General features: G+C 49.6%; 1 protein-coding gene across 1 annotated transcript in view; it reads right to left on the minus strand.

The window, feature by feature from the left end:
- The window catches only part of adamtsl3 (ADAMTS-like 3), a gene marked incomplete at both ends in the record, with an annotated part of 117,191 nt that overhangs the window by 31,888 nt on the left and 62,803 nt on the right, over window positions 1-22,500 (minus strand). Inside the window, 8 exons of the mRNA XM_084437457.1 lie at window positions 464-611; window positions 4,768-4,978; window positions 5,693-5,743; window positions 6,031-6,169; window positions 6,469-6,580; window positions 7,523-7,680; window positions 12,357-12,431; window positions 17,961-18,087. Coding sequence (XP_084293583.1) covers window positions 464-611; window positions 4,768-4,978; window positions 5,693-5,743; window positions 6,031-6,169; window positions 6,469-6,580; window positions 7,523-7,680; window positions 12,357-12,431; window positions 17,961-18,087 — 1,021 coding nt within the window. The remainder of the gene's footprint in view (window positions 1-463; window positions 612-4,767; window positions 4,979-5,692; window positions 5,744-6,030; window positions 6,170-6,468; window positions 6,581-7,522; window positions 7,681-12,356; window positions 12,432-17,960; window positions 18,088-22,500) is intronic.

The following is a 22,500-nucleotide window of genomic DNA, read 5'->3' on the forward strand; positions in this document are numbered from 1 at the left end:
ACATTAAGGACAGAGCAGGGCAGCATCTCATTCACTAACACACACACACACACACGCGCGCGCACACACGCACACACACACACACACACACACACACACACACACACACACACACAAACACGTATTCATATCTTTGTGGGGGCCTAAACTTAAACATAACCTTTGACCCCTAACCCTGACCATAATTGTATCCCAAGCCCTAAAGCCTAACAGTTGACCCTAAAATTAACCCTAGACTTGTGACGACCATTTTGTGTCCCCACAACTGACCATGTTCTTGTTTAATTATTCTTTGTCCCTACAACGTATAGTAAAACACACACACACACACACCCACACACACACACACACACACACACACACACACACACACACACACACACACACACACACACACACACACACACACACACACACACACACACACACACTCTCTGAGGCTGTGACCAGAGGAACTGCATACCTCGGGGCTTGTGGCATGCGATGGGCACCAGGCAGTCCTCTTTGATGTGAGGTTTGAGAGGTGCGCTACATCCGCCTGTGTGCTGTCCCCGGTGGTCGATACACAGCACTACTCTGTAGCGCAGGCCCCGCCCACACGTCACTGTGCACTGCAAAACCAACAACAACAACAACAACACATCAGAACCAGCTAAGGGCTTAAACACTATACATACAACATGCATACGGTACTAGGGGTGCGTCCGGATCTGTACAACCTATTTGGAAATGTGCAGATAATGCCTATAGCCAAATATTTCTTCTTACCGAAGTTCATCAATGATATTGGGGAAGTATTTCAATTTTTTTTTTTTTTTTATAATTTGCCTTCTGGGTTGCGTCATGGATTGTGATTCGCTAGCTAGCCTGTCTGCATTCATCTGGCGAGTTTAAACATTCAAGGGTGTCGGAGACCAGAGAGGAAAGGAATCAGGATAGCCTTCTCTTTCCGCTACGCGTGACAAAGCGCCCCCCCATGCTTCTCCTAATGTCGGCCTCGTCCCTGTTTGTGAGGCACGATAACGAGGGGGCGGTTCTTTCCGGTTCACTCAGCACGACGGGTGGACAGGAACGAGGCTTCTAGTGACTTCCAGCGGAGAGCCTATTAGCGGTGGCGGCTAAGCTACTGTAGGCTACGTACACAATGGAAATTCTGTTCTGTGCACATCGCAGATACATTGTATCAGCGATGTCCACCTCTGCTTTGCAGCATTCTCTATGACCCTGTTCTGTGCTTACTGTGCTTTGTTATTCACTTAAATACAATATAAATGAGACTACAAGGATAGCTACACTAACACATGGTGGCCCACCATGTAGGCAATTTCTCTGTAACTATTTGTGACTCTCCTGTTAGGAGATGTCTCTATTTGTAGTATTTAGCCCATGTTTACTGCTCTGTATGTGTTCTTAGCCAATAGACAAACATTTTTCTGGAGCTTGCTCGATCGTCTCGTTGAGAGCGGTCAGGGAAGAATTTTTACAGCTCACTTTTCTGGCCCCTGGGTGAAACAGTTATTTTGCTTCCCTCTGGAATATGTAGGGGTGGGACCTATGCCCACCTACCTTGTTCTCTGTAAAGCGCATTGTGTTGCCTCTGTGTATGAAATGCGTTATACAAATAAAGTTTGATTTGATTTGATTTGTATCGGACAACTGGCACTGGGTACTGACGACAAGTTAAACAGCGTATAGTTGATACGTCAGCACTAGCCTGGCTCCAGACCCTGAATCACACACCCATTTTCATATTCGAAATGCGATTCAGCGTCTGGAAAGGCTCTCGTCCAGAGTGATTTCACTCAGTTCAGTTCTCGGTTCCAAACGGGCCAATCAGCGTCCTTTGAATGTGATGTCAAACGCTGTGATTGGTTAGGGGATGAACTAGCGACTCTCTCTTTGACAACGTCCATCTCAGAAAACGGCTACAATGGGAGCTTATTCAGAGTGAATAATGAGGTTTGAAGAACTGAACTGTCAGATCTGATTGTCAGACTACTTCAGCACCTACAGTGCACACCACAACGTTTACTATTTGACCATGGTAGAGGTTTCTGTGACAAACTAATTGAATGGTTGAATGCTAGTGAGTCTCATGAACTTTGACCTGATCAACGCGTGTCCAATCCACATTAGCCTTTGTGGCGTCAACGCGAACCCTCCCTGAGAAAGAGTGCCTCGGGTAACGTCTTCATTAAGAATTTGGACAGATCCGTTAACGATCCAGCCCTCTATGACACCTCCTCTGCCTTTGGCAACGTCCTGTCATGTAAGATCGCATGTGATGAAAGTGGCTCGAGGGGCTCCAGCTAAAGTATGTGCACTCTGAGAAGCAGCAGGCCGCCAACAGCGCTGTTCAGAGGGATGCTGTAATGATCGCTCCAAATCCTGCGGAGAGTGCAAAGCTGAGCCGGCCGCCCGTGCCAAAGACTTCACTGATGTCTACATCAAGACATTTGGACAGGCTAAGGAAGGTCTTCTGCACGTATGGCAGCACCAGGAGCATCCGTGTAATGGCCGATAACAGGGCCAAGTCCCCTGGCTTCGGGTTCGTGAGCTTCCAGAGGCAGGATGGATGTCCAAAAAGGCTGTTGATGAGACGAGCAGAGCGCAGATCAAAGGTAAGATGATCCGCGCGCGCCGTGCCCAGAAGAGGCTGGAGCTCCGTGGCCGGGCCCGGGTTCCAGGGGGAGCAGCATTGCATGATGTGCCCGAGCCCCGAGCCCTGTGCCCGGCCCCCTGGCGGCCCCCCCCCCCCCCGCGGCCTCTGACAGCCTCCACTGGCTGCCGCTCCGCCTCCGCACCAGAAACAGATGGCGGGCGAACAAATGTCTGATCCCCCTCAAAACACAACATGAGGCCCCGGCCGTGCCAGCGAGATCACCGGTACGGTACGCCGCCGGAGACGGACGGCGCTGAGCTCATCCACCTGCCGGAGCCCGTCTCCGCACGCGAGCGTTTGATGAGGCCATGGCTGCTCTCCATGCCCAAGATGGACGCCAGGCAGGCCGCTGATGGCTGGGACCACCTGCGCTGGTGTGGGATAGAGCGCCCCAGGAAATGTTCATCTCTGGAGTCCAGTTCATTCTCCAAACAGTGTAGCCTACATTGATGTACACCTATTTATTGCACGTTGATAAGTCCTTTGTATAATCTATAGTCTCTGTTTTTTGTATCTGTATTTAGATTGATGTATATAGGCTATTCATATGCCAGTGTTATGTGTTTATATAATTGCAGGCTCTAACTGCACCGTTTAGCCTTATTGACTGGCAGATGATCTCAGATGTGATGTCACAGGCTTTCAGCCTGTATATACCTGCTACCTGTCATTTGAAACTTTAAAGTTGCCTGATGAAGACCTAAGGGTCGAAACGTTGCTTTTTCCAATAAGGTGAACCGGGAGATATCAGTGTGCGGATCTTTCCTCTCTCCAAACATCTCTGGAGTCTGCCAACCCCAGCGGCGCATGAACAGAAAGCGCCAAGTGGCTGGGAACGCAGCAGGTAGGTACGGCCATTTTGAGGACCATTTTCAACTTTTGCTGTTCTATTTGTTGTCTATTCTCCACATAGCCTTGTATGTGAATATTTAACTTAATGTCCTGCTTTCCTCCAGCCTGCTGTAAATTCATGAAATGTCTTGACTATTAACTGAATAAATCTGGTTCCCTCTTGGGAACCAGTTGGTGGGGTTCAGGCAGTTCACCGTCTAATGAAATAAAAATTCTGTGGAGACAAAATTGTACAGTATGATGATGATGAATTATAATTAATGATATGTAAATAAAAATATGATATACCACTTGTCTAATGCTTTGAAAGCACAGCAATCACAATGCCAAATAATATTAGGCTACTGAAATATTTACCCTTGTTTTACACATTCTGTTTCAGCCGCGCTCACCTCAGATTTTTATCTGAATACAGTTACAGATCATTTTGTGGGTCAACCAGATACAGATACACATATTGACATCTCCGCACACCCCTAGTACACACAATACTATACATACAACATAACACACCAAGCGTTGTTATGCTCATGTGGTTTCATGCAGTCCGGCCCCTGTAGATTATCTTCATGTGGTTTCATGCAGTCCGGCCCCTGTAGATTATATTCATGTGGTTTCATGCAGTACGGCCCCTGTAGATTACAGTATGCTTATGTGGTTTCACGCAGTGCGGGCCCCTGTGGAAAACTGGCAGCTCGGGCCCCTGTAGATTATCTTCATGTGGTTTCATGCAGTACGGCCCCTGTAGATTATATTCATGTGGTTTCATGCAGTCCGGCCCCTGTAGATTATATTCATGTGGTTTCATGCACTACGGCCCCTGTAGATTATATTCATGTGGTTTCATGCAGTACGGCCCCTGTAGATTATGTTCATGTGGTTTCCTGCAGTGCGGGTCCCTGTACATTATATTCATGTGGATCATGCAGTTCAGGCCCCTATAGATTATATTCATGTGGTTTCATGCAGTACGGCCCCTGTAGATTATATTAATGTGGTTACATGCAGTATGGCCCCTGTAGATTACAGTATGCTCATGTGGTTTCATGCAGTACGGGCCCCTGTGGAAAACTGTCAGATCGGGCCCCTGTAGATTATGTTCATGTGGTTTCATGCAGTGCGGGCCCCTGTAGATTATATTCATGTGGTTTCATGCAGTACGGCCCCTGTAGATGATATTCATGTGGTTTCATGCAGTACGGCCCCTGTGAACAGCCGGTAGCTCGGGCCCCTGTAGACAGCCGGCAGCTCACCTGAGACCACTCCATGGCCACCCACTGCGGACAGGTGAAGGTGTTGCAGGTCTGGCGCGTGGCGGGGCGGGGCGAGTGAGCACACTTCCACTCCTCCACCTGGGCGACCTGGCCGTCCGTGTCCTCCTCCACGCACACCACGCTGCGCTCCTGCCGGCCCCCGTCCTCGCCGCACGACACCGAGCACTCCGTCCACGGACCCTGCTCCCAGCTGGGGACCACACACCGCACCGAAGACCCCCTTACAACACCGCCATCGCCCTCCACTCAGGGACAACGCGGACAAATTATATGTGTACGCATACTCCCGACCGCATTGTAAACTACATTCTGTAAACCGTGGGCGCTGATTGAGAAATCTGTATCTGATCGTCCGTCTCGTCCAATCAGAGTCGAGACGTGTTGTATTACAGGGACAAGCCCGTTCTTTGTGTAGAGCGTTGGTAGTGGTATGACACAACCACGCCGTTTCTAAGTGACAGTTGGCAGGAGCGAACGACTAGTCACAACCAATCCACCCAATCAGATTCATCTGAATCCTGACCCAGTCGAAGCCGGGTGCCGGTGCCAGAGGTCTGAGCAGTGGTTCTGATTTATCTCACAGACGGAGAGACAGAGAGACGGAGAGACAGACAGGCAGACAGACAGACAGACAGACAGACAGACAGACACAGACAGACAGACAGACGACTGTAGCAAGGCGAGGCCTCAAATGTCTGTGTTTACATGCCGTAGCTCCCATCCAGATAGAGCCCTCAACATTTATGAGCAAAGCTGACGCATTTCGACGATCAGCTGATGCATTGATGAAGTGATAGAGGGCACTGGGATCGAGGCCCATACTGAGTCATAAATACCGAGTGTAGTATTATCGAGGGTTTGTATGGTTGCCGTGTATAATAGAAGCACAAATATGTGTACTCACCGAGGCAGGGGCTGGAAGTGGTCGTAAGGCATCACCTCTTTGAACCCATCACTGTTGGGAAACAGCGTTACTATTAAATACTGTCACAATGCCACACCGCTCGATCGCTTTCTCTCTCTTTCTCTCTCACTCTCTCTCTCTTCTCTCTTTCTCTCTCTCTCTTCTCTCTTTCTCTCTCTCTCTCTCAATCTCTCTCTTTCTGTCTCTCTCTCTATCTCACACACACACACACACACACACACACACACACACACACACACACACACACACACACACACAGACAAACAGACACTTATGGCCATAGAGAGAACATAGAGATTAGTGTGATTCTCCTGTACCTCTCTGGGCAGGGATCCATGTTGCACTCCTTCAGTTTGGGCGTGGGCTTGGTGTTCTCGGGATAGCTGCGACAGAGCTGCTCGGAGATGGTCTGGTTGGAGCGGATATCTGTGCACTCTGCAGAGTTCAGCTGGTAACCTGGCACACACACACACACATACACACCAGCACCCAGGGTCACTTCCTCAGCAGAGTAAGGGCTAACGTTAAGCTAACACCCCGGGCTAATGTCAAGCTAACACCCCGGGCTAACGTCAAGCTAACACCCCGGGCTAATGTTAAGCTAACACCCTGGGCTAACGTTAAACTAACATCCCAGGCTAACGTTAAGCTAACATCCCGGGCTAATGTTAAGCTCACACCCTGGGCTAACGTTAAGCTAACGTTGGGACCGCAACATGAATATAACTGAGCCCTGACGTCTAGGTCCCTCTCACCTCCTCCACAGGTGGCCGAGCACGGGAAGAAGTCTGTCTCCCTCCACTGGTACCTGATTGGCTGGTAAAACAGGAACTGGACCACCGTGTCCTTCGGTCCGGCGTGCTTCACCTGAGAGGAGACAAGAGGCGGGGCCAGGGGGAGGCGGGAGGGGCGGGACAGGGGCAACGGGTGCGTCTCAATAGTCTACATTGGCTTCCTCTCCTTGTCTCCTAGCTCTGACCAGGAATGATATGGACCCAGTGAAAGCAAGCTGCAGTCCATCTGGAGGAGAGAGGAGAAGCCACTCGAGACTACTGAAATGCAGACAGTGTGATCCACCGCAGAATGCTAACGATTGCCGTAGAAAACTTGTCTGTGTGTAGATTTAAGACGGGATGTTTGGAGACTGACTCCGGTGCCAACTCCCCACCAGCCCAGTCCCTTTCATCCATTCATCAGAAAAACTGTACGCAATCAAGGATTTGGACGACACTCACTTCCAGTATCTGTTTAATCAAATGAATTATTTCAACATTAATAATCATGTTGGATAAACAAGAGACACGAGTATCAGATAAAAGCAGAGTAAAATAAGCGATTCTGATGGGGATAATGAGGTGTAAATGTACTTGATGTGGTGGGCGCCCGTCCAAATCCTAGAGCATGCTACATCATGAAGTCAACGGTTCCATGTGCGAGACAACATCTGAAGTGGTTTACGACGCCATGCGGGCGCGCCCTTCCCTTGATTGTCAGCCTATGGTCGTGATGATTAGAAATGCCATTCCACAATGATTTAGAACGGCAGATGAATTATGTTCTTATCGAGTTAGCTCCGATTATGGGAAAATCACAATGACTTGAGGCTGATTTTGACACTCCTCATGACACTGTCAGCGGTTTCTCATATGAGAAGGCTTACAGGACATCTTATCTCGTGCGTTGTTCGGACATTCCAAGGATTGCGAAAAATCTATGTTAATTAGCGAAAAAACACACAAAAAACAGCTTGTCCATTGATAGGCTAGAATATTAGATAAGGGCTGTTTTTGGACGAACAGTGTGTCTCACCTTGATGATGTAATCAGCTCTCAGAGGTCCGTGGGCCCTGAGGGTCTGTCTGTCTGACCCGCGCTGGTAGTCCACGCTGGTGTCCCCGAGGACATAGGACCCGGTGGAGAGCAGGCTGTGCTCCTCTCTCTTCCCCTGCAGGGAGACCGCCTCCACCACTGATGGAGAGAATGAAAAAGTGACAAAGAAAAAGAGAGAAAGAATAGAGAGAGAAAGGGTGTTCACAATCAAAAGAAGTAACAGAAAGTACAGTACACAGTACACAGTACATTACATCAAGTCACTTTATTGTGACATCACTGTGCAGGAGTGTACCAGCGGGTGAGAATAAGGTGCAAGTCAACTGCATATCAAACATCATATCAACAGGCAATATACTGTACATATAATAAACCTCAGACGTTGTCACATACTGTAACAGACGTATGGTATATTGCTACACTGTATACAGATGGCTATATACGGGTGCAACTCAGAAAATTACAATATTGTCGTCAAAAAGTGAAACTTTCATAATATTATAGATTCATTACACATGCAGTGAGGTATTTCAAGGCTGACTGCCTCCATGCCACGCTCCACGTTGATGCAGTAATTTGTGCAAAAGGAGCCCCCACCAAGTATTGTGAGGTTTGAAATATTTCACATTGTGTAATGGATGGAAAGTTTCACTGTTTGAATTAAATAACGGAAAATAATGGACTTTTTCCCAATATTCAAATGTTTTGGGATACACGTGTATAACTGTACACTATGCACATGGACACAATATGGACCTAATAAACATGTGGTATATTAATTCACTACATCTAACAGATGGCATATATTACTGTACATACAACCCAGGTACATGACACATTACATACGGTCCATTTATGCACTGCTGGCAGATGGTATGTATAACTGTGCACACAACTCAACAAGGTCAATAGTCTGAAGGCCAGGGGAGAAACGGTGCCTCAGCTGACTGGTGTGTGCCCTGGCGCTGAGGTAGCGTCTGCCTGATGGCACCGCCGTGAGAAGTCCGTGGTTGGGGTGGCTGGGATCTTTAAGAATTCTCCTCGCGTTCCGCCTGGGGTAGAGTTCCCAGAGGGAGGGAAGCTTACCGCCAATGATGGACGTTTGCAGGGCTTTGCGGATGATGGCGGTACAGTTCCCGTACCAGGCAGCGCTGCAACCAATCAGGATGCTCTCCACGGTTGACATATACACAGTAGAAGGTCCTGAGGATGCGAGGGTTCGTCTTGAGTTTCCTCAGCCATCTGAGGAAAAAGAGCCGCTGTTGTGCCTTCTTCACTATGGCCTCTGTGTGTGCCATTTGAGGTCCTCGGTGATTTGGGTACCGAGGAACTTGAGGCTGTTCCCCCTCTCCATGGGTGTTCTGTCAATGGGGACAGGGCTGTGTCCTCTGTCCTGTCTCCGGAAGTCCACCGCTAGCTCCTTGAGTGAGAGGATGTTTTCACGGCACTGTCAGCACCACTGTGTCAGGTACCTCACCTCTTCTCTGTAGGCTTACTCGTCGTTTCTGGTGATCGGGCCTACCACTGTCGTGTCATCAGTGAGTTTAACGATGACATCGGAGCTGTGTGTGGCCACGCAGTCGTGTGTGTACAGCGAGTACAGGATGGGGCTGAGAACACAGCCCTGCAGAGCTCCTGTGTTAAGGGTTAGCAGGGAGGAGGTGACGTTTGCCAATTGTGACTCCCTGACGTTTCCCTGACAGGTACAAGTCCATTATCCAGCTGCACAGAGGGCCAGTCAGATTTACAGACGGGAGTTTCGTGACGAGCCACGCTGGTAAGATGGTGTTGAATGCTGAGCTGTAGTTTGCAAACAACATTCTCATTATGTGTTCACCAGGTGGGAGGGGGGTGTGTGTAGGGTGTGGGCTATGACATCATGGATGGAATGGCTGCTTCTGTTGGCAAATTGCAGGGGGTCGGAGGCAGGCAGCACAGAGCCGATGTAGTCCCTGATCAACCTCTCAAAGCATCTTCTGACAAATGGGGGACAGAGAAACAGCCAGCCAGTCGTTCAGGAGGCCATCTTGGTTTTCTTGGGGATGGGCAGGATGGTGGACGTTTTGAAGAAGGAGAGCAGAGGACGTGGGCGGGAATGCCACCTGGACCCATGGCCTTGCGGATGTTCCCCCATTTTGAAGGAGCGTGCTACAGTACATCTGCTACAGAGAAAGAGACCGTACCAGCCGCTGTAAGGGCGAGGGTTGCTGCTTTCTCTGGGAGGGTGGTGTCGTAGTCCTCGAAGCAAGCACGCAAAAAGGAGTTCAGCTCCTCCGGTAGAGAAGGAACCACGTCCACAGCGGGAGTTCGTCTTTTCCCAGAATCCTCTGATGTTGCTAATCGCTCGCCACAGGCTTCTCGCATCGATGGTGTTTAACTGTGCTTTCATAATCTCTGGCGACACCAATTAACTAAACGTTAATGTATTTGACAAAATGAAGAGACTGGAGTGCGTGGGATAATAAGCACTAGATAGACGGTGTTGTTTCTGATGTTTGATATAATCATATTCAGCTGTTCCTAGCCCAGCTACAGTATCCAACTTTCCTAATGTCTCAGTTTTCTCTCTCACGTAATTTCTCTTTCACTAACATATGCATTTCTCTCACATTGCCCTTTATCACAGACAACTAGAAATGCTTCCCAAAACAATGTTCCATTTACAATGATATGACGAAATAGCAGCATTTCAACAGACACCGTTAGACAAATGTTCCGAATTCATCATCTGCGTTCAATGTATCCTGACCATTGTTTAAGGCGTCTACAGGAGTTTCACAACTTGAAGCAATTCATAACTATATGGCCTTTGTCATCTCATGAAAAGAAACAATTTATAATCCAAATACCCTTCAGAGAAAATCGATGATGTTTGGCCGTGGTGAAAATATATGATCACACTGCTGATAGTATTTCATTTCAGAGGAATTGGTGACCTTCAGCCCGGGTTAAAGGGGTTTTAAATGATGCCTTTAGTTTCTCCTCCTTTACTCTGGTCTTTTACCCTTTAAACCCAACTACTGCTTTCCACGTCCGCTACGCCGGTCTCCTGATAGTTGACAAACGATCTGTTAAAGTAATCTGAAGGTCACTCAGCCCACTTCCCACGTCCAGTTTGAAACATCTGACAAAACACACATCCAGATCGGCCTCGAGCTCTTGTGTGTATTACAAGGCTGGACCTCTAGTGTATTATGATGTTTGCCACCAGCAAGTCAGCTGGAGCTAGAGCTGCCTCCAGGGGGCCCGGGGCCCCCACACACACTCGCTGAGCCCACAAAAACACACTCGTAGAACATAGGAATCAACACGTACTCCAGGGACTCCAACACCAACCCATGCACTAACAACACTGACTTGCATACACCGACACAAGCCCTTACAGCGCTCACACACACACACACACACACACACACACACACACACACACACACACACACACATATCACTCGCAAAAACACTGGCCATGGACACACAGGAAACACAGTCCATAAATCTGACATGCGCAGGCTCCAACACATGCTCTCTCTCTCTCTCTCTCTCTCTCTCTCTCTCCCTCTCTCTCACTGTCTGTCTTTCTCTCTCTCTCTCTCTCTCTCTCTACATCTGTGTGTCTCTCTCTCTTTACACACACATTTGAGCAAACAGTGCTTTAGGAATGGCTAGAATCCCTTAGTTCCACAGTGGCAGAGCATGACATGGAATGAGAATGTGTGTGTGTGTGTGTGTGTGCGTGTGTGTGTGTGTATGTGTGTGTGTGTGTGTGTGTGTGTGTGTGTGTGTGTGTGTGTGTGCGCGTGCATGTGTGCATGCGTGCGTGCGTGCGTGTGTGTGTGAAGAGTGCCCTGAGGTTAAACACATCTATATTTCAGAGGAGCTTTGTCACAGAGGTATGTGATTCTCACAGCGCTGAGCAGATTGAGCCATAGTGATGACTTCCTCCATAAATCACTGGGCTGATCAGCTGCCAGAATAACATTCGTTAGCCCAGATGTGTGTAGGGAGAGAGAGAGAGAGAGAGAGAGAGAGAGAGAGGGAGAGAGGGAGAGAGAGAGAGAGAGAGAGGGAGAGAGAGAGAGACAGACAGACAGAGAGAGAGAGAGAGAGAGAAAGAGAGATAGAGAGAGAGAGGGAGAGAGGGAGAGAGAGAGAGACAGACAGACAGAGAGAGAGAGAGAGAGAGAAAGAGAGATAGAGAGAGAGAGAGAGAGAGGGGGAGAGAGAGAGGATTAACAGACATCCTAAGAGATAGTGTAGAGAGGGAATGTGATGGGGAGACATGTAATGAATGATGGTGTCTGTACCAGTATCATGTGGGTGTTTCTGCCTGGGTTCAAACCCCATTAAGGCATACTCTTCTACCTGGGCAGGAGAGTGGGGTCTTCAGGTAGATTCACTGCTGGTGTCAATAACAAACCTGCACTCCGTTGATGTGTGTAAATACAAGCGTTGACATACAGAACGCCTTCTGGTTCAATAGAGGGCTATCTACGTAATGAAAGCTATGCGATATTTCGTATGGCTTTTCAGTTAAAGCTATGATAACATGCTGGACTCTTTCCCATATGGAGGCGTGGTGTACAGTATACATTACATTACATTACATTACAGTCATTTAGCAGACGCTTTTATTCAAGGCGACTAACAATAATTGCATTTAACGTAGGAAAAGCCAATGTACTACTACTTGCCAGAACTCACAAGTGCATCTTCTTTTTAAAACAAGTGACTAAGAGCATAATCTGTATAAAGTGTGTGTACAGTGTGTGTACAGTGTGTGTACAGTGTGTGTACAGTGTGTGTACAGGGCTTACCTATGTGTCCGGGGCCCTTGGCACTGAGTCTGAGACTACGACTCCCCAGGGGGACTTCTAGCACCGTCTTCACAGCTGCAGGGATCAGAACACACACACACACACACACACACACACACACACACATACACACACACACACACACACACACACACACACACACACACACATACACAACACCCACACACACACACACACACACACACACACACACACAACACCCACACACGCACACATACACAACACCCACCCACACACACACACACACACACAACACCCACACACACACGCACGCACACACACATGCACACACACACACACACACACACACACAACACACACACACACGCACGCACACACATACACAACACGCACACACATACACACACACAACACCCACACACACACATACACAACACGCACACACACACACACACACACATACACAACACCCACACACACACACACACACACATACACAACACCCACACACAACACACACACACACACACACACGCACACACACACACACGCACGCACACACACACACACACACACGCACACACACAATGAACAAGGGAATATTTCGAAAACATCTCACTGTTTTTATCAGACTACTGGGACTGATTCTAACTCTTCCCAGCCTGACAGCAAATAGATATATTGTGTTGAAGCACTCGACCTTACTCTTATCAACTAGGATCAGGCCAAATTGAACCGAGCTAAAAAAGAAAAAGGTTGAATAGAGGGACAAGAACCATGATTGAAACCGCTTCGGTGTAAAAGCAACGTCTGGGGGTCAGACGCCACCGAGCGGCCAAGGAGAAACATGGAACCCATGATCTCACAAGCAGAGGGGTGGAGGAGGAGGAGGAGGAGGAGGAGGTGATAACCAGCATTAATCATCGCTCTGTTTGACAACACATGCATGTGCTAATGTGAAATAAGGGAAAATAACTCACTAGAAATACCCAATACCACAACAACAACAACAACAACAACAACATCCAAATACCCAATACCACAACACCACCACCTCCTCCACCGGTCATAGGGCGTGGGCGTGTGTGTGTGTGTGTGTGTGTACGTATGTATGTATGTATGTATGTATGTATGTATGTATGTATGTATGTATGTATGTATGTACAGGATGTACAGTATGTACGTGTGTGTGTGTGTGTGTGTGTGTGTGTGTGTGTGTGTGTGTGTGTGTGCGTGTGTATGTGTGTGTGTGTGTGTGTGTGTTCCAGACAGGCCCTTCTACAGTATCGCCTCACTGGGGTTTTCCTTTCAGCCTTGAACCCAGATCAGTCTGCTGATGAAACCTGATCTCTAATGTAGAACCGTCTCATAACAGTCAGGTCAGCAGCCCAGCCAGAGAACCAACCAGCCAGCCAGCCAGCCAGCCAGCCAGCCAACCAGCCCACCCACCCTGCCTGCCTGCCTGCCTGCCTGCCTGCCTGCCTGCCTGCCTGCCTGCCTGCCTGCCTGACTGACTGCACACCCTGGCCTCCCTCTCCTCGGTCTCTCTGCTCTGCCTCTCTCTCTGGTCTCCCTGCTCTGTCTCTCTCCCTGGTCTCCCTGCTCTGCCCCTCTCTCCCAGCCCCGGTCTCCCTGCTCTGCCTCTCTCCCTGGTCTCCCTGCTCTGCCTCTCTCCCTGGTCTCCCTGCTCTGCCTCTCTCTCTGGTCTCCCTGCTCTGCCTCTCTCTCCCAGCCCCGGTCTCTCTGCTCTGCCTCTCTCTCTGGTCTCCCTGCTCTGCCTCTCTCCCTGGTCTCCCTGCTCTGCCTCTCTCCCTGGTCTCCCCTCTGCCTCTCTCTCCCAGCCCCGGTCTCTCTGCTCTGCCTCTCTCCCAGCCGGCCTGACTGCACGCCCTGATCTCCCCCAGTCTCCCTCGCGTCTCCCTGCTCTGCCTATCTCTCCCGCCCTGGTCTCTCTGCTCTGCGTCTCTCTCCCGCCCTGGTCTCTCTGCTCTGCGTCTCTCTCCCGCCCTGGTCTCTCTGCTCTGCCTCTCTCTCCCGCCCTGGTCTCTCTGCTCTGCCTCTCTCTCCCCGCCTGCCTGAGGGAGCAGCTTCCTGTCCTCACAGTTCTCTGATCCTCCCTCTGAGCACAGGGCCTGACACGCCACCTACCTCCTGAAACACCACAGCCATGTGTAGGTCTCTTTGTGAGTGTGTGTGTGTGTGCGTGTGCGTGTGTGTGCGTGCGTGTGTGTGTAAGAGAGAGAGAAAGAGAGAGGGATAAGAGTTTACAATATCCCCCGCCATAACACACACGCTATAACACATGCTATAACACACGCTATAACACATGCCATAACACACGCTATAACACACGCCATAACACGCCTGCATGTAGAGGAGTGACAGATTTTGGGTGCACGATTCTCAGAAAGTAGAAGAAGCAACAAACTAGAACTCTCTCTTTCTCTATCCGAGTTCAAATGCAGGGAAAGCTATTCCCGTGCCATAGTCAGAGTTCTCTCCAGGGGCACATGTATAAGCGTGCGGTGGATGAGGTGGAGGACTGGACGCTGGCCAGGAGCAGGCCAGTTACAACATCACCGACGAAATTCCATCAACAGAACAACAAGAGCCCCGAGTACTAGACAGATCCAAGTTTGCACTGAAATATCATCCCCAGCTTCGCTCGAGGCCGTTAAGAAAAAGCCTCCTGCTCGGAGCCACGCTACCCGCGTCGCTGAGCAGGTATGCTGCTACACGCTGACAGGCTATTTTATAACTGTGGGACGGTTGCCACTAACCCTGCGAAAATAGTGCGTTTTCAGACGCTGACTTTTCACACAGGACGTGTCGCTCGGTGCGGTCGAGGGAGCTGCTTGGTAACGAGGCGAGAGTTTTATAGACGAGTCGAGCGCTAATGCTATTTTCCGCAGTTTGAGAATGCTAGTTTTCCCTGCGGTTGCGAACGGGCACTCCGGCAACAATTAAGCCGCACTGGACGCCGGCCATAGTCTTTGGTGCCCCTTAAAATAATTACGCTTGGAAACAGAACCGCCAAGCCCTGTGCATTTAAATGGGCAGTGAAATCAAGTCAATTCCAGACCGGCTCTGAGTTTTCGATCGTCTGAGGGAGAGGAAAAAAAAGGCAATATGTTTTGAAGTGGCCTTCCAAACAAATTATGCGAATGAAGCATGGATATGCTGTTATGAGTTCAGTTAAGCCAAGGCTATCATCACCTGTGTGGGACTGTGGGAAATTATGGTGAAATTATGGTGAATTCATATTCCGAACACGCTGAGTGACAAACACCCCTCACAGCCATGAATTATGTATCATGATAAACAAATGGGGGGCCTGTGTGTGTGTGTGTGTGTGTGTGTGTGTGTGTGTGAGTGTGTGTGTGTGTGTGTGTGTTTGTGTGTGTGTGTGGAGGTGTGTGGAGGTGTGTGTGTGTGTAAAGGAAAATCAAATCAGCAGCCATGGTCTGGGCTGGAATGGCCTTGGTCTGTATATTTATCCTCCTCTGTAGGAATGCTGAGTAACGGGGGTGCAGAGTGAGCTTGGAGGAACGGATCGGAACCGGAGCTTGGAGGAATGGATCGGAACCGCCAGACACTCATTAGGAGCTTTTAATAACCAGGAGAGAGACGGGCTCCTCTATACCCCGAGACCCCAGACCAAGGGTCCGTTCCCTTACGCATCCAGAACCAACAGACCCGGGTCCAGCCCCCGGTCCAGAACCTGGTGCCCAAAGCCCAGAGCCTGGAACCTACAGGCCTCAGTCCAGAGCCTGGGACCTACAGCCTTCAGCCCAGAGCTTGGAACCTACAGGTCATGAGTCCAGAGCCTGGAACCTACAGGCCATGAGTCCAGAGCCTGGAGCCTACAGGTCATGAGTCCAGAGCCTGGAGCCTACAGGTCATGAGTCCAGAGCCTGGAGCCTACAGCCACAAGTCTAGAAGCCCAAGCCGAGAGGCTGGAGAGCCCAGCCCAGATCAGATTACGGTGGAGGAGCCCCTGCTGTGCCAGCTCCTCTATGGGACCTGGAGAAGATGGAAAGCTCCATGTCATCGTGGACCACGGTGAGTTATTGGCTAGACGGACTTTATTAGAAGGCGCATAGTGCGCTTGGATTGAGTTACTCCTAGATCTGGTTAAACGGGCTCTTTAAAGGAAGGGGCATGATGCAGTGAAAACGCCTCAGCCTGTCCACTGAAACAAAAGTCCCAGTATTTCTTTGTCGGATTCTGTTTGAGCACTTTGTTCTGGGCGCGGGAATTACTGGACAAGGAGAGGTGACTTAAGTGCAGCTGGCAGCCATGGACATGCCGCTGCTGACAACCTGGACCTCTCCAAAAACAATATCCAGTCTCGTTCCACTGCTGAGGGCCGGGCAGAGCATCCCCATTAGCCGAGCGGAGGTGCACAAAGACAGCCTTGTGCTACAGCAGCGCGCAGAAGACAGCGGGGCTAACGCTAACGGCTAAGATGCTAGGAAATGGACCCAGAAACATGCTGTTGTTAGATTAAGGAGGAGTTTGTTCAGTTAACCTCATAATGCAGGGTCTGTTTTCCCGGTCAGCCAACTACTGTATGAATATTTTATGCCAGTAGTCCAGCAGCAGGCAGCTTCCTGACTAAAAGCACGCTCCTCTCTGGGCTACACCTGACAGACGCCGCAAACACCCACCAACAATTAAAAGAGAGATGTAAATATTTACATGGTTACTGGCTGTTAGCTCTAATACCGATGTTTTTCGGGGAACCCGGCCATGTTAATTTTCACTCCTCAACGCACGCCAAAACACGTTAATTTGAAGAATTTGATACAATTCCTCAGCTGGATAGCCAATAAATAGAGTATGCAGTGTACATTTGGTGCCAATATCTATTTCATTAACCTTTAAAGACATGGAATGCTGAGTTGCCTTGGAAATGTCCAATAGCAAAGCCATTGCATACTCCAAACTGAATATGATTTTTAGACTTCACAAGTGCTCATTTGAAGATAGGCCATGTTGTGTGTGGTGGGAACAGGCCTCAACCAATGCTGAGTAGGCTTAACTCAAACTTCATTAGATATGATTCCAAACCACATTTTGTCTACTAAAAACATTGCCATTGCACGGTTTTCAATGTCCTAAATCAATTCCAAGTAAACAAAAATGAATTTCACACATGGAAAAAGAACAATAGTGGCAGCCACAATGCAGTTATGAATTTAATCTCCAGACATAACGTTTTATGAAAACCCACAGAAAAAAACAAGGCTCACTAGCATGCTAATACCAGACCAGGCCGAAGACTGGGTCATTGGCTGGAGGGTTAAACCAGGCGTGGCTAAGACACCTCCATGCCTGCTGGCTTCCAGCACCCGGACCAGACCAGGAAGAGAGAGATTAGCTCCAGAGAAGGAGGGTTAGGGAGGAGAGAACAATATTTACATAGGAGCTGTGAACCTCCAAAAGACAAGAAAATGTTCTAAAGAGTTGTAAGGAGTTGTGGGGACAGGGGAAGGAGGTGTATTTTCACTGGAGTTGCAAAGCTCGATTGGCAAGGAAATGAGTTTAAGATGACGGTAGGATGGAGTGTGTTTTCCCAGGGTATTTTTTTAGGGGCGGTGGAGGTGCTGGTGTACCCACGTTCGTCCTCGGAGAGGTGGGGCAGAGCCTGTCCTCGAACCAGGCGACACGTGGAGCCGTCGCCGGCGCAGACGCCACAGTTGTCCTCCCTGGCACCGCTGCCCAGCTGACGGTCACAGCCCACTTCCTGCCAACACACAAACACACACACACACACACAAACGCGCGCACACACACACACACACACACACACACACACACACACAGACACACACACACACACACAGGCTCAGAGAGATGGAGGATGGATAGATATACAGATAGATAGATAGATAGATAGATAGATAGATAGATAGATAGATAGATAGATAGATAGATAGATAGATAGATAGATAGATAGATAGATCGATAGATCGATAGATCGATAGATAGATAGATCAAATCAAATTTTATTTGTATAGCGCATTTCCTACACAGAGGCAACACAATGTACTTTACAGAGAGCTATGGGGGGTGGGCATAGGTCCCACCCCTACATATTCCAGATAGATAGATATATAGATAAATAGATCAGAATTTACAATAGATTAAAATGAATAGAAATACAAAAAATGTCAGGGAACGCAAAATATATTAGAGTGCAACAGTATAACACTCCTAAATATGCAAGAAGTCTCTCATGGCCAGACCCATCTCCCCTCTTTGTGTTAGCGCTGTGCCAGTGTTGGAGACATGTCTGGCTGCAAACCATTATCATTCTGGAACAGGGGGGGAAAAAACGCAGTGTTTCTTTAAACCAATCACAACACAATCACAATCATAACCACAACCACAACCATCATCGTCTTGGGTGGCGCTAAGGATAGGATGCAGCACCGGTTCCCTTGTGAAATAGTGTTGGACGTTTAATCTGACTGGAGCCATAAGAAATAGACGCCACCAATGAGGGCTTTTCCCAAGATCCTACATCCTACTACTAGACTACTGTTCAAGTAAACATGCCTAGCTTGTGCAAGAATAGGCTAGGTAAGAGTCATGAGTAAGTGTATGTCCATATTGGTCAGTGTCCTGTCCAATGATCCTTAGCACTTTGTAGCAGAGAGAGAGGATGTGGGGGCTAGCCTGGCTTCACCATCCTGATCACGTGACCTCACATCCTGTTTCTCTCCGCGGATCAGTCTGACCAGGTGTAACCTAGTGACAGTGACAGTGTCCTCACGAGTCCCGGGTAGTGGTAGCGAGTGATTGGTTATACTCACTCATTAAATGAGCGCTGACAGTCCCTCCAAGAGGGAGGTCCCTGGCGCAGCTGTTGGGAGAGTGTGGGTGTGAATCCCGTCTGGCAGATTTCGACAGACCAATCACAACCATTTATCTACGGGATGTGTTTTGTATAATGACTGATATGACTTGACCCATTTTGATACGACTAACCCACGTTCCGTTGCTCTGATTGGCTATAGGTCTATCCAATTGCATCCTGTAATAGATACATTCAAATAAGGGTGTTCTCTTATTTAAGACAGTCATAGGAAAATCTACATTGTGAATCCTGTGTGTTTTACAGCTGATGCAGTGGTCTCCTGTTTATTGACCCCTGACCCCACTATCCGCAGGCCTTTCTGCTTCATGGCAGGAGACCTCACCAGGGGTCCCCAGGGGTACCCTCCTCCCAGCTGATGTTTACTTCAGCTGTTGACCCTCAGACCAAGCCTACTCACTGATGATTGGCTAGTGAGGTATTTGCATATGCATGTACGGTTACACCATGGATGTATTACACCCACACTGTTTATAATGCTCTGTTTTCATGATAATCTTTGCTCTTGGTGGATGTTCCTTTCTCTCTGAGCAAACTCTTTAACTATTTGGAATAAAAGTAGCAACCTTGGCATTCTCGACTACTCTTTTCTGAATTATTACAATAAATCGATATCAATCCAGAGGCGTTATGTTCTGCGACCGTTGACGTTGACCCATGGAAATCAAAAATAAACCCAGCAGCTCCAGACCCTTAGAATTTTTGCAAAAGTGGGTCTGGTGAAGCCGGGCTAATGGGGTGGGGGGGAGGAGGGAGAGAAAGAGAGAGGTAGCGAGGGGGGAGGGAAAGAGAGAAAGAGAGAGGTAGCAGGGGGGGGGAGGTAGAGAAAGAGAGAGGTAGCGAGGGGGGAGGGAGGGAGAGAAAGAGAGAGGTAGCAGGGGGGGAGGGAGAGAAAGAGAGAGGTAGCAGGGGGGGAAGGAGAGAAAGAGAGAAAGAGAGAGGTAGCAGGGGGGGGGGGGGTAGAGAAAGAGAGAGGTAGCGAGGGGGGGGGGAAGGAGAGAAAGAGAGAGGTAGCAGGGGGGGGGGGAGAGAAAGAGAGAAAGAGAGAGGTAGCAGGGGGGGGGGGGGTAGAGAAAGAGAGAGGTAGCGAGGGGGGGGGGAAGGAGAGAAAGAGAGAGGTAGCAGGGGGGGGGGGAGAGAAAGAGAGAGGTAGCAGGGGGGAGGAGGGAGAGAAAGAGAGAGGAAGCAGGGGGGGGAGGAGAGAGAGAAAGAGAGAGGTAGCGAGGGGGGAGGGAGGGAGAGAAAGAGAGAGGTAGCAGGGGGGGAGGGAGAGAAAGAGAGAGGTAGCAGGGGGGGGAGGAGAGAGGGAAAGAAAGAGGTAGCGAGGGAGGAGGAGGGAGAAAGAGAGAGGTGGGGGGGGGGAGAGAGGTGGGGGGGGGGAAGAGAGAGGTAGGGGGGGAGAGAGAGGTGGGGGGGGGAGAAAGAGAGAGGTAGGGGGGGAGAGAGAGGTTGGGGGGGGGGGGGGAGAGGTAGCCGCAGCATCCAGTACCTACATCCCCACCACACACAGCGGTCTCTCTCTCTCTCTCAAGGAACCCTGTTTATTTTCCCTCCTCCATGGCTGCTGGTTTTCATGTTGCTCTGTGTATTATTAATGCATATACATCGGGAGGAGGCCTGGCCCCATTCTGTCAATGTGAAACCAGGCTGCCCACCGCTCGTCTGCTACATCCATCACGAGACCCTACCACCTCCTGACTCCGCCCTGCCAGGCGTGCACCTCTGCCAGCTGTGCCAGCGCCATCTCCCCCTGCCAACGTGTGCTGTGTCCACTTTCTCCCATGGCAGCCGTGGCTCTGTGGGTGTAGAGACTCATGTCTGATTAGCTCTGTTGGGGTAAAGACTCGAGGCGTGTCTGATTAGCTCTGTTGGGGTAGAGACTCAACACATGTCTGATTAGCTCTGTTGGGGTAAAGACTCAACACATGTCTGATTAGCTCTATTGGCGTAGAGTCTCAACACTGCTTAGCTCTGTTGGTGTAGAGACTCAACACGTCTGATTAGCTCTATTGGCGTAGAGACTCAACACTGCTTAGCTCTGTAGGTGTAGAGACTCAACACTGCTTAGCTCTGTTGGTGTAGAGACTCAACACTGCTTAGCTCTGTTGGTGTAGAGACTCAACACTGCTTAGCTCTATTGGCGTAGAGACTCAACACTGCTTAGCTCTGTTGGTGTAGAGACTCAACACTGCTTAGCTCTGTTGGCGTAGAGACTCAACACTGCTTAGCTCTGTTGGCGTAGAGACTCAACACGTATGAGCCAGTGTACCTGTACAGTAGAGGACTGTGTGTGATCATTCGATGCTAATCAGTGTTTGATAGCGATGCTACAGTAGACACAGTAGAAGTTCCCTCTCTTCTTGGGTGAAACCCTAGCATGGTCTCTCCTGGGTGAAACCCTAGCATGGTCTCTCCTGGGTGAAACCCTAGCATGGTCTCTCCTTACCTCATGGAGTCCACCCCTGACAGAGAGACAAGGCAGGCCTGGCTAGCCACTGCTGGCTTTGTTCACAGTGAAAGTGGACTCACCTCCGAAATAGAATGTAAACCGCTATAGAGGCACGGTGAAAGACCTTTATAAAGGCAATCCATCATCTTCATTAAAAGCCTCGATTCCATTACGTCTGCACAAGAGCAAAATATCAACCTGTCTCTTTCTATTTCGTCGAAACGTGTATTGAATGTTGCATACGGCACGGTAAAAAGAAGGAGAGAAAGAGAGAGGGATCGTACAGTAGCTCGCTGGGTGAACGCTACCGTATCGTGGTAAGACTGTCCGTCAGCTGTTTTGGTTGTGTTATTGAGAGCGAGCCAGGAATGGAGGTGTGTGAGAAGTTGGTCTGTCGGTCCTGTCGTGTGGATCTGTTTCATCTGTCTGTGTTGTTTACCCTCCGGAGGAATGTGTCACCTACGCCCGGGACGCTGCCAACACTCACAGCTGAGCCCCCGAGGCCGCCGCCACAGAGGAGGAGGAGGAGGGAGGAGGAGGGAGGAGGAGGTGGAGGAGGAGGAGGTAGAGGAGGAGGAGGGAGGAGGTGGAGGAAGGTGGAGGGAGGAGGTGGGGGAGGAGGAGGTGGAGGAGGAGGAGGGAGGAGGAGGAGGTGGAGGAGGGAGGAAGAGGGAGGTGGAGGAAAGTGGAGGAGGAGGAGGTGGAGGAGGAGGAGAAGGAGGAGGAGGAAGGAGGAGGGAGGAAGAGGTGAAGCTAGAGAAGGAGGAGCAGGAGGAGGGAGGTGGAGGAGGGAGGAAGAGGGAGGTGGAGGAAGGTGGAGGGAGGAGGAG

Source organism: Borostomias antarcticus, assembly GCF_949987555.1.
Source record: "Borostomias antarcticus genome assembly, chromosome: 4".
NCBI classification, from domain to species: domain Eukaryota; kingdom Metazoa; phylum Chordata; class Actinopteri; order Stomiiformes; family Stomiidae; genus Borostomias; species Borostomias antarcticus.